The sequence below is a fragment of the Carassius carassius genome, chromosome 8 (genome assembly GCF_963082965.1).
Source record: "Carassius carassius chromosome 8, fCarCar2.1, whole genome shotgun sequence".
Taxonomy (NCBI): domain Eukaryota; kingdom Metazoa; phylum Chordata; class Actinopteri; order Cypriniformes; family Cyprinidae; genus Carassius; species Carassius carassius.
The window spans coordinates 28585443-28597767 of NC_081762.1; the positions used below are offsets into that span (position 1 = coordinate 28585443).

The 12325-nt window shown below is 38.7% G+C and overlaps 1 protein-coding gene across 5 annotated transcripts in view; it reads right to left on the minus strand.

Annotated features, from left to right (window-relative positions):
* LOC132145684 (receptor-type tyrosine-protein phosphatase U-like) overlaps positions 1 to 1529 on the minus strand; it is a 259638-nt gene extending 258109 nt beyond the window's left edge. For all 5 annotated transcript variants that reach the window (XM_059556881.1, XM_059556878.1, XM_059556880.1 and 2 more), the window contains exon 1: positions 1195 to 1529. In XM_059556881.1, the coding sequence (XP_059412864.1) occupies positions 1195 to 1348 (154 nt within the window). In that variant the 5' untranslated portion in view covers positions 1349 to 1529. The remainder of the gene's footprint in view (positions 1 to 1194) is intronic.
* Positions 1530 to 12325: the final 10796 nt, after the last annotated feature.

Here is a 12325-nt window from a genome sequence, read left to right on the forward strand (position 1 = left end):
ACAGGACAAGTGAGGAATCAATGGACGGATGGATTTTTGCTGCTTAACAGTCTTCACACATTTATTTGCTGCGTACAGCGTTGAAACTGATCCAGGAGCTCAAAAAATCCTCCTCAAACTACAACACGACCTGACAAGCAAAGCCAGAGCAGCTACAGCAATCATATTTGATGTCACCAAAGTGAAAGCTAGAGACTTTAAAGAGCAGAAGAATGTAAATATGGAGGTGATATACAGGAGTGTGACAGAAGCAGAGCCCCGGGGCACAGCTCTTCATACTCTTTACTCCCCGAGTCTCAGCTACAATCAAATACACGATTTGATCTATAAGAGACATGAATCCATGAATGAATAAACATTTGTTTAACAATAAATAGTGGATGGATTATCTAACATGGAATGAACTTCACACCGCAAATCCACAAAACAATGAATAGATTGACTTGTCACAATATATTATAGTTACTTTTTTTATCAGTTCACTAATAAACTTACAGTTTCTTAAATGGCTAATAACAAATATTCTGTTATTTTCATGTTGTCCGATTCCTTCTCTTTCTTCCTCAATGTAAACAAAGATGATGTTAGGCAGAACGTTAGCGACAGACAGTCTCAGTCACCATTCACTTTCACTGCAAATTTGTTCTCAACAATGAAAGTAAATAGTGACTGAGATTCTCAATCTGCCTGACATCTCATTTTACATTCTACGGAAGAAAGTCAAAGGTTTTGGAACGAACATGAGAGCGAGAATTCTAAATCATAAAATTTAAATTATGGGTAAACGGACAAGTCGATATTTAAGTTAATTTGATCTTCTAAAGCCAGCCAAACATTCAGATAGCAACACCGTCTGTCATAATTTAATATTACTCTTCACGTGATTACCTGAACAATGGTATGTACACGAGATTAAGATCCAAATAAATACACTCGAAAATTTTATAAAACTCTTTTCTATAGATATTCTGTATTAAAATGTCTAAATCAGAGCAGATTCAGCCTCCACAATATCAACTAGTTCCCGTTTTAATTCAAGTAAACGGGTATCAAACTCATTTAAACTTTCCAGCTTATGCTTGTCGGATCCAGGCGCATCTGATCTGATTGTTCTGTAATTCCCAAGAACAGACTGTGTGAGAGTAAATAGATTGGGACTGCATGGTTGTATGTGATCAAAGTCTCGTGTCTTACCTGTTGGCCCCTCCAGACTTTCCGCACAGACCCTGGCGATGAGGAACAGCAGAACAGCGCACAGATTCATGGCAGCGTTTAGTCCAGCAGGTGAGATACAGTCAGCGAGTGTGTTAGAGAGTGGTACAAATCCTGCTGCGCCACTGAGTTTCATCCAGAGACGCGCAGCGCGGACCCCAGATCTGCCCGCTGACGTCTCCACAAACTATTGAAGCCCCTCACAACTCCGCGAGCTGTAGTCCCATACACAGTGTGCGAGGAAGGGCCATGGCGCCTCCCTGTGGTTATTCGCCAAACATCACCAGTCAGCCGCTGCAGAGATTGAGGCAAACCGAACTCATTAAGCGTCTTGAGATGCCGGTGCGAGCGTCCAGTCGAGGAAGCGCGCATTCTTAATTTACCATCACAAGAACAGAATATAAAATAATACTAATTAAAACAATAACGGTAAAAGAAATGAGAGGCACTAAACGTCTCCTCAAATAGTTCTTGAATTGGGTATAAAGCGATTCAATGTTGTTGTTTATCACGCAAACTCTCGGTGGCGCTTCGTAGCAAATAACCCTCTTCCATACCCCGCTTTTTTACCCCTTACATTTTCACTGTGTAGGGTTCTTGAGATGGCTAAAGTAGTCAGTGAGTTTTTGATGTTACGTGGTGCTTAATTCGATTACACTTTATTTTAAGGTGTCAATTTTACGGTTTTATTCTACATTTAAGTACGGAGTCATTTTAACTAACTATATGTACTAACGATGTTAGGTTTAGGGTGATCTTTTGGTTACTTGGATGCAATTATGATTAATTCATTATTATTATAGTAAGTGCGTAAAGTGTAACAAGGACACCTCAAAATAAATTGTTCCCCTCTTCTCATAGAGGAGTTTAACCTTGCTCAGATACAACTGAACCAGATTATGAAAGCTGTTAGGTTAATTAAAAAGTTAGACATTACAGAGAGAGAAAAAGAAAAAGAAAAACCTCTGTGAAAAATTAGTTTCGGAGATAGCATTCCTGCATTACGAGATAATTTCTTAATTAGATAATAAAAAGTTATTTGCAGAACTTAGAAAGGTTGTCAGGCTTTGAAACTTTTTTTTTTAAATTATAAACCTGGAATTAAAAAATGAAGTGTTGAAACTCACGTCGCTTTTGGAGATCTACCAATCACAGAGATCGATCTCCAACTCCAAAACACCTGCTGCAAGTGAAGCCGAGAGAAGACGCTAATTAGCCGTCGCATGTGTGTCTGATTAAAACCTAGTTAGCACAGTGAGTGACTGTGGAACTAATTACTTTGGAATCAACCAGAAAATGACGTCATGTCAATGCTGATTGGCTGATGGCGCTTCCAAACCCACAACTAGTTACCTTTATTTATATAGTGCTTTTAACAAAACAGATTGTGTCGAAGCAACTTTACAGTATTAAATAGGAAAATAGTGTGTCAATGCAATAACAAAGACTAGTTTTTCAGTACAATTCATCACTGAATTCTGTGATGTCATCATCCAGCTCAGTTCAGTTTAAATAGTGTCTGTGCAATCAAGTTGACAATATTGCTGGAAATTAAGTATCCCCAACTAAGCAAGCTAGAGGTGACAGCAGCAAGGAAACCAAAACTCATCGGTGACAGAATGGAGAAAAAACCTTGGGAGAAACCAGACTCAGTCGAAGTCAAGTCAAGTCAAGTCAAATCACCTTTATTTATTTAGCACTTTAAACTAAATACATTGCGTCAAAGCAACTGAACAACATTCATTAGGAAAACAGTATGTCAATAATGCAAAATGATAGTTAAAGGCAGTTCATCATTGAATTCAGTGATGTCATCTCAGTTCAGTTTAAATAGTGTCTGTGCATTTATTTGCAATCAAGTCAACGATATCGCTGTAGATGAAGTGTCCCCAAATAAGCAAGCCAGAGGCGACAGCGGCAAGGAACCGAAACTCCATCGGTGACAGAATGGAGAAAAAACCTTAGGAGAAACCAGGCTCAGTTGGGGGGCCAGTTCTCCTCTGACCAGAAGAAACCAGCATGGCAATGTTTAATTCCAGGCTACAACAAAGGTCAGATTGGGGAGAGAACTCATCTGGTTGCCATGGTCTTGTCCCGATGGCCATCTAGGAGTCAAAGGGTCTCACTCATAAAACATTAGCAGAACGTTTATTTGTGTATATCGCTCATAAATCTATGATGTAAACTTTTGAACTCCTGAAAGTGTTTGTATTTTCAAAATGCTAGTAGGAAAGAAATGTACACCTGCTCCTTACCAGTGGCGAAGCCAGGGTGTTTTCATAGAAGGGGCCAGCAACCAGTCTGGGATGGCACAGAAATAAATCTTCATTATTTCAATGTAAAAATATTTTACTATAATGTACTGGACTGTTTTGTTGCTTAAAACACAACGGCGTATAATTAATTTCTACTTAACTTTAATGGAGATATTTGTGAATAAGAACAGGTAATACTGAGTGAATATGACTTTTTGTGTGTATTATTCCTCACCTCCAGGTATTTTATTAAAGGGACTCACTATAGCAATTTTGCTCATTCAGCTTCTCAAAACTCCCAAATGCTTGCTCTCCAACTTTGCATATTCATGGATAAGACATGCAGATAAAAATGTGAAAAAGAACAGAAGTCAACAAAAGACATAAATGCCAGAATATAAAATGAGTTATTTTATGCATTTAAATCGCTTCATTTTCGCATATTTTCTAGTATAAGTGTACTGTGCTCACATTTATTTGTGCATTAAATTACATTTACATTACATTACATTTACATTTATTCATTTAGCAGACGTTTTTATCCAAAGCGACTTACAGATGAAGACAGTGGAAGCAATCAAAAACAACAAAAAGAGCATTGATATATAAGTGCTATAACAAGTCTCAGTTAGGTTAACACAGTACACGTAGCATGGGATTTTAAATAATAATATAATAAATAAAAAGAAAACCGATAGAATAAAAAAGAAAAAGAATAGAGCAAGCTAGTTAGAGTTCTTTGCACATACACACACACATACATATACTATTGCATAATGAATGAAAAGAAAATAGAATATAAAAAGATTAGAAAGGTAGTTAGATTTTTTTAAGAATAGAATTAGAATAGTGAGTGTTAAAGTTAGAGTCAAATAAAGATGAAAGAGATGTGTTTTAAGCCGATTCTTGAAGATGGCTAAGGACTCAGCTGCTCGGACTGAGTTGGGGAGTTCATTCCACCAGAAGGGAACATTTAACTTAAAAGTCCGTAAAAATGACTTTGTGCTTCTTTGGGATGGCACAATCAAGCGACGTTCACGTGCAGAACGCAAGCTTCTAGAGGGCACATAAGTCTGAAGTAACAAATTTAGGTAAATGGGTGCAGAGCCAGTGGTAGTTTTGTAGGCAAACATCAATGCCTTGAATTTTATGCGAGCAGCTACTGGAAGCCAGTGCAAATTGATAAACAGAGGTGTGACGTGTATTCTTTTTGGCTCATTAAAAATTAATATTGCTGCCGCGTTCTGGATTAATTGTAAAGGTTTGATAGAATTGGCTGGAAGACCTGCCAAGAGGGCATTGCAATAGTCCAGCCTGGACAGAACAAGAGCTTGAACAAGGAGTTGTGCAGCATGATCCGAAAGAAAGGGCTTGATCTTCTTGATGTTGAATAAAGCAAATCTGCAAGATCGGACAGTTTTAGCAATGTGGTCTGAGAAAGTCAGCTGATCATCAATCATAACTCCAAGGCTTCTAGCTGTTTTTGAAGGAGTTATGGTTGATGTGCCTAACTTGATGGTGAAATTGTGATGAAACGATGGGTTTGCTGGAATCACAAGCAGTTCTGTCTTGGCAAGGTTGAGTTGAAGGTGATGGTCCATCATCCAGGAAGAAATGTCTGTTAGACAAGCTGAGATGCGAATAGCTACCGTCGGATCATCAGGATGGAATGAGAGGTAGAGTTGAGTGTCATCAGCATAGCAGTGGTATGAAAAGCCATGTTTCTGAATGACAGAACCTAATGATGCCATGTAGACAGAGAAGAGAAGTGGTCCAAGAACTGAGCCCTGAGGCACCCCAGTAGTTAGATGTTGTGACTTGGACACCTCACCTCTCCAAGATACTTTGAAGGACCTATCTGATAGGTAAGAATCAAACCATTGAAGTGTGGTTCCTGAGATGCCATTTGCCAGTAGGGTTGATAGGAGGATCTGGTGGTTAACCATGTCAAAAGCAGCGGACAGATCAAGCAGGATAAGTACTGAAGATTTGGATTCTGCTCTTGCCAGTCTTAGAGCTTCAACAACTGAGAGCAAGGCCGTCTCAGTTGAATGTCCACTTCTGAAGCCAGATTGGTTGCTGTCAAGGAGATTGTTGTGTGTGAGAAATGTAGAGACTTGTTTGAACACAGCTCGTTCAAGTGTTTTTGCAATAAAAGGAAGAAGGGAAACTGTTCTGTAGTTCTCTAAAAGAGATGGATTGAGGTTGGGTTTCTTAAGTAGTGGAGTTATACGTGCCTGTCTAAATGATGAGGGAAAAACACCAGTGTGGAGGGAAGTGTTGATGATGTGAGTGAGTGCAGGTACAACTGCAGGAGAAATGGCTTGAAGGAGATGAGATGGAATAGGATCAAGCGGGCAAGTAGTAGGGTGATTAGAAAGGATGAGTTTTGAGACTTCTGCCTCAGATAGTGAAGAGAAGGATGTAAATGAGTGTAAGTTTGCTGGTGATATGAGCTTGACTGATTGTGGTGTGGAAAATTGTGAACTAAAGTGTTTAATTTTATTAATGAAAAACGTTGCAAAGTCGTCAGCTATTAGAGATGAAGCAGGAGGGGGAGGAGGAGGAGGAGGACAAAGAAGTGAGGAAAATGTTTTAAAAAGCATGCGAGAGTTAGACGAATTGTTAATTTTGTTATGGTAGTATGTCATTTTAGCAGAGGAGACATTAGCAGAGAAAGAAGATAGGAGTGACTGATACACAATAAGGTCAGTAGTATTTTTGGACTTGCGCCACACCCTTTCAGAAGCTCTAAGCTTAGAACGGTGTTCGCGTAGAACATCAGATAACCAAGGGGCAGAAGGGGTGTTACGGGCTGGCCTGGAAGATAAGGGGCAAACAGTGTCTAAACAAGATGTAAGAGTGGAGCAGAAAGTATCAGTAGCACTGTTCGCGTCCAAAGATGCAAACAGTTTAGGGGAAGGAAGTGAAGATGAGACCATTGCAGATAGCCGGGAGGGTGAAAGTGTGCGTAGGTTATGTCGAAAGATGACATGTGGAGGGGTAAGTGATGTGTCAGGGATCATGTTGAGGTTAAGAGTGAGGAGGAAGTGATCCGACGTGTGCAGTGGAGTAACCAGAACATGATCAGTAGAGCAGTTTCGTGTATAAATAAGGTCCAGTTGGTTGCCTGATTTGTGAGTAGCAGTAGTTGACACTCGGTTGAGATCAAAAGAGGCAAGCAGAGTGTGGAAATCGGCAAACAGAGATTTATCTAGATGAATGTTGAAATCTCCAAGCATAACTAGGGGAGTACCATCTTTAGAAAAGGTTGAGAGCAACACATCTAATTCATCCAAAAAGTTACCCAGTGGTCCCGGGGGTCAATAGACAACTAAAAAAATGTATTTTAAAAGGGTAGGTAACAGTAACTGAATGAGATTTAAAGGAGCTGTTGATACACAAAGATGGTAAAGGATTAAATTTCCAATCATTAGAGATGAGCAGACCAGTACCTCCACCTCTTCCAGTCAAACGGGGAGAGTGGGAAAATGAGAAATTATTGGAGAGTGTTGCAGGTGTAGCAGTGTCCTCTGGTTTGATCCAGGTCTCTGTTAGGGCCATGAGATTAAGCTTTGAATGACTAATAATAGAAGTAATTAAATCGGCTTTGTTTACAGCAGACTTGCAATTCCAGAGACCAATAGGAAAAGAAAGTAGTGTATTAGCAGACATAGGCAAAGTGTGCAGGTTTTTAAGATTGCGCTGTCTACATTGTGTGATGCATGGTTTACGAGTGGAAATGATAGTAGGGATCTGGAAACACATAGTAAGATTTGGTTATAAACAAAAAAACAACTGAAACAGAAATGAAACAAGGAAAAGGAAAAAGATTAATCAAAACAATACTTATATTCCCTGCTGATGTCCCTGCCCGGTGGAGTCGCACATTAGAGTCAATGGTCTTTACACTCTTTGGTCTTCATAAGAGGAGGGCTTAACTAGAGGGCTGCCGCAAACGCTACCGCGGTATACTAATCTTTTTTAAACCCGACAAAACGGAAATTGAATTCAGCTGAACACACTTTACTGTTTATCACAACAAAGGACTAAGCAAGCGCACTACACTGACAACGTATGCGATAGAGTACGAGACCAAACGCAGCACGTCTCAACAAAATTAAATTACAAATAAAAAATACATATCTGCTTGTGCCTTATAGCCTATTGTGATCTCGAATTACAGAATATATTTTAGTAGACCTACAAGCATTTGGGACATATCCCTGTGTGCTGCGTATACATGCACAGTTCGCAGCTTAAATCACCTTTTTGATGATTTCATGACTTAGCTGATGACAGAACTAGTTATGTATGCTCATAGTTTCTTGTGCGGGTTATTTATGATGAAGTGATATAGAGCGTGCACCACATATTTGCATACTGTTGAAGAATGTGCCATGAGCACAGTAAAATGGCTGCTGGGACAGCAAAGTGTGTTTTACGTACATATAGTCTGAAGCTACTGAAGCTCATTTGGCTGCTGTTGCTTTTCCACTCGTTTGATGTGAAGCTAAAATTCTCCTTTTTTATCTGGTAATAAAGATATATGGTTTTTCTGCATCTTAATAAATGCATTCCTTTCAAGAAAAAAAGGGATGTTTTGGTGGGGTGGCCAAGCTTTCATCAGTGGCTGCCACGGTCACCCCTGGCTCTGCCCCTGCTCCTTACCACGTGTAAATGGTGCATAAAATAGTATCATCAGCATAACAGTGAAAGCTTACACCATTTTTCCTGATGGCCTTTGTACTGAGCCTTGAGATACTCCATACTGCACTTGTGATCAATATGATGCCTCTTTTCATTCACTGCTATGAACTGATGACTGTCAGATAAGTATGGTTTGAACCATGGCAATGCACTTCAACTAATGCCAACAAACATCTACTATAATGTATTGAATTACATGCAATTTATGTGGCTTGTAAACAATAATTTAGCCAGAAGACATGCTCTTAAAAAGTCCTTCAATTGAGAAAGATGCGTTTGCCTTCAGAATGGTGTAGTTACAGCATCTACCAGCAGTGGCTCACTGTCATTGCCAAACCTTGATCCCTTGTACATAATAGATCTTTTAAGTTCCTCCCCTGACTACTCTTATCAAGGTGCTTGAAATCTCAAACGAGACTATTTCTGAGTATTATAAGGGCATTTAATGTTGTTTAGCTAAGCAGCTCACCAAATCTGAGATATAGCTTTTGTCTGCAGGCAGTCTAGATAATGCACCTGAATGTAGTTTATAGTTTAAAGCACATCTGCATAAAGCTTGTCAGACAGGTCCGTATATTTTCTTGTCTCTTCTCTTCTGGTGATGGCTTAGGGCTTCTTTGTTTCTCTTTAAAATGATCTGCTGATCAAGGTACAAACACAGTAGTTGAGAATAATTTAGCGATTAACAGGGGAGAAGAAAACAGCTTCTAACATTTGGTTATTTGGTCTGACAACTCATTTCTACTTTTAAACAGTTTACAGAAATTGCAATTCTTTCACAGCTCTCCAAATACGAAAAATGCAACCAGAGACATGTTTGTGTTAAATGCCACAAACATAATATCATTTCAAGGTTGACATTAGCCTGATATTTGGCAGATTATCTCAAAATAAAACAGCATATTTAAAGGACAGTCTGAAATCATGCCTGAAATGCTCTGGAACTAAAAATGGGTTGCTGCAAATCCCATTAATATTCCAATTTATTTACTTCTACAATCAACGCCTATTCACCTCACAGTTGACTAAAATCACTTAATCAATTTAGATCCAGTGTAACTCCCAATTTATATTTAATTACACAGCCTTTATTCCCCAGTTTCGTTTGATGCATCTTCTCAATGGTGCTAAACAAAGACGACTTGGCTGGGTGGGTGGTTCAGTTGTATCTGTGCTGCACCATGGATGGAAATTCAGAAATCTTGCTCAAGGCATTTCCTCTGACTGTTGTCATTAGGCCCATCTGCATGGCATCTGCTGTCTGCTCTGAAAATGTCATGTGGTTCTCCTGTGCTAAACTATATTGCCTGTGAATAAGAGAGTAAAGTTGAGATTTGCAGGGGGAAAATCTAGCTCTCCAGCTGTCTGCACAATCTAGTGGTGCATTGATGTCATACTGAAAATAAAGTAATTATGATGTTTTAGACCAATAAAAAAGTTCACATCTTTGTTGGAGACTCATAATTCCATGAAAACTCAGACTTTGAGTCGGACCCAGGATTTTCTTTCTTACACAAAACAAGGTGTCCTTTAAATCCTTTACCTCTTTGGTTTGCAAAAGTTTCAAGCTCAAAAAACGCCAATGTTATGTTCTGACAATATAAATTTCATTGAATTTGCAAGTGTCACTGAAAAGGAAATTGATCTCCACAAATGTTGACGTCCTACCGAGGAACACTTTATTATCAGGGTGGAAAAGTCTGGCCTTTGAAGTCCACTGACTTTTAGTTTAGTGAGTTTAGAAGAATAAAGTGCAGTAAATGATAAAACTATTTGCTTTATACTCTCAGAAAAAAAGGTACAAAAGCTGTCACTGGAGTGGCACCTTTTCAAAAAGTACTTTTGTACCTTTTGCATGCTTTTATGTACTCTTTAGATACTAATATGTACCTTCAAGGTACAAAAAAAGGACCATTTAGGTACAAAGGTGTTCCTTTTCACTCAGAGACAGCATTTGTGAGAGTGTGTTCAAACCTGTGTTTATGATTCTGATAATCAATCAAAATAAGATGATAAATAAAAAAAGAAACCATTAGGTACTAATATGTGCACTTGTATGTAATAAGGTATGTAATGTCCACCTTTTAGGGGTAAATAAGGTGCACCTTTTGAAAATATACTGGCAAACTGGGAGCTTTTTTTTTACTACTGTTTCTATGAGATTGAAATGTGGCACACTTCACCATTAAAATATATATTTTTTTAAATGAAAACAAAAAGAGACAAGATTGTGTTTTATATCGTATTACAATTCATTAAAGATTTGCATTACAATGAGGATAACTGGATTAGGCACATATTGGCAAAATGAGTTATTGTATGTTATTAAATACAGTACTGTTCCATTTGCTGAATGACTTGAGTGAATCAATCTTGCCAAGTCTGAACTATTAAGGACACAAGTTCAAACTATTTAGAAATACCTCTCATATTCATTGTATTTTTAACATAAGAGCTGGTGCAGCATATGTAACTTGAATGCATGTGCAAGGCTTCCGCTGTCATTCACTTTCAGTTATTTAACCTGGCAAAAAAACAGAGCCTTATGCTGCAAACTTGCGTTGTATCATATTGTTTTAATTTATTGTCACAATAATTAACATGCTTCTGTTTTACAATTGTCTTCACTTTGTTATTCTTCTAGTTATTTGTGGCTACTGAGTTAGAATTCTCGCACATTCAAATAAAACAGCTTGCTTTCAAATAAGGTGAACAGAGTTCAACAGCACAGGGACATTTCACTCTGTTTGTCTGTGTTCACCATGTTCCATGTTATGCGCACAGTGCCGAGCGGAAGTGGAATGGGGTGCGGATTTGCCTGGAGCAAGAAGTGAGTTTTTCTTTAATTCAGAGTGTCAGTGTTTTCTCTCAGGAACGGAAAAGGAACGGTGTGATTTTGCCTGCAGCCAGGAGCCAGGTTTTAAAAATCAGAGATTCTGTGCTTTCAGTCACTCCATGATCCTTTGGATCACGATCCAGTTCTAGTCCTGGCGACCCAATGCATCACTCATTTTGTATGTCTGTCTTATCTAACACACCTGATTCGAATCATCAGCTGGTTAGGAGAGAACTCTTTGAACTCAGTGTGGCTGATAAGAGGCTTACAAAACCTCTGGCTGCATTCGAAGACAAAATGCATCACAGCAAAGCAAAGAAGGCTCTCTCAATTCAAAAGCTCATTCAAATGCAGCATCGAAATGCATCCTTAATTTGTTGGAGTGAAGCTAAAAGTATACTCCCTTGTCTGGGTTCCAAAATGCTGAAACATCCTGCCTCCACAGGCAGCACTCGGATGTGGGAAGGCAACAAGGCATGTCTGAATCTACTGATTGTGTCACATACTGACTACTGATATACCCTCATATGATTGATGCTTTGCTGCCAGTAGAGACAAAAATAGATAAATAAAGATGCCACCTGAAAGTGCAGTTCATGGTCAGTATGTGTGCAAATGTAAATTTCTGACTAACATTTTTAATGGCAAGTTAAGTTAGTAATGTAATAATTATTTGTTTGGTTCTCTCTCAATCACTGTGTTCCATTCTGAAGGTCTCATCCCTATGCCCCAATTCCTTGAAAGGGTTTACTCTTGGTTGGAATGATGGATGTAAAAACATTGGAACTCACTTCTGCATCATCTTCCCAAGCCAAATAAAAGGGGCTATCATTGCACAAATAAACCTGCACAAAGAATAAGAGAAGCTAAGTGTCCATCAGTTTGGAATGAACTCACAACATGGCAGACACGATTGTTTTCACTCCGAAGTGCCCTTCAGAGACAGATTTATAGTGCATCTGGAAAGTATTCAGAGCACTTCACCCCCCCAACCCCCCACCCCCACATTTTGTTACATTACAGCCTTATTCCAAAATAGATTAAATTATTCATTTTTCTTCAAATTTCTACAACAATACCCAATAATGACAACATGAAAGAAGTTTATATATATAAACTAGTTATATACGCTAGTTTTGACGTAAATGGACACTAAGTTACGACTTACGGACTACTAAATATTTTTGCGTTGCACCATTAAACTTAGTTTAAATGTAACTATACGTTGTAACTAAATATTTACGGAAGCCTCTGTCCATGAATAACGGTCGGAATAAGATGTCAGCCAGATTAGATCACATTGATGAGCTCG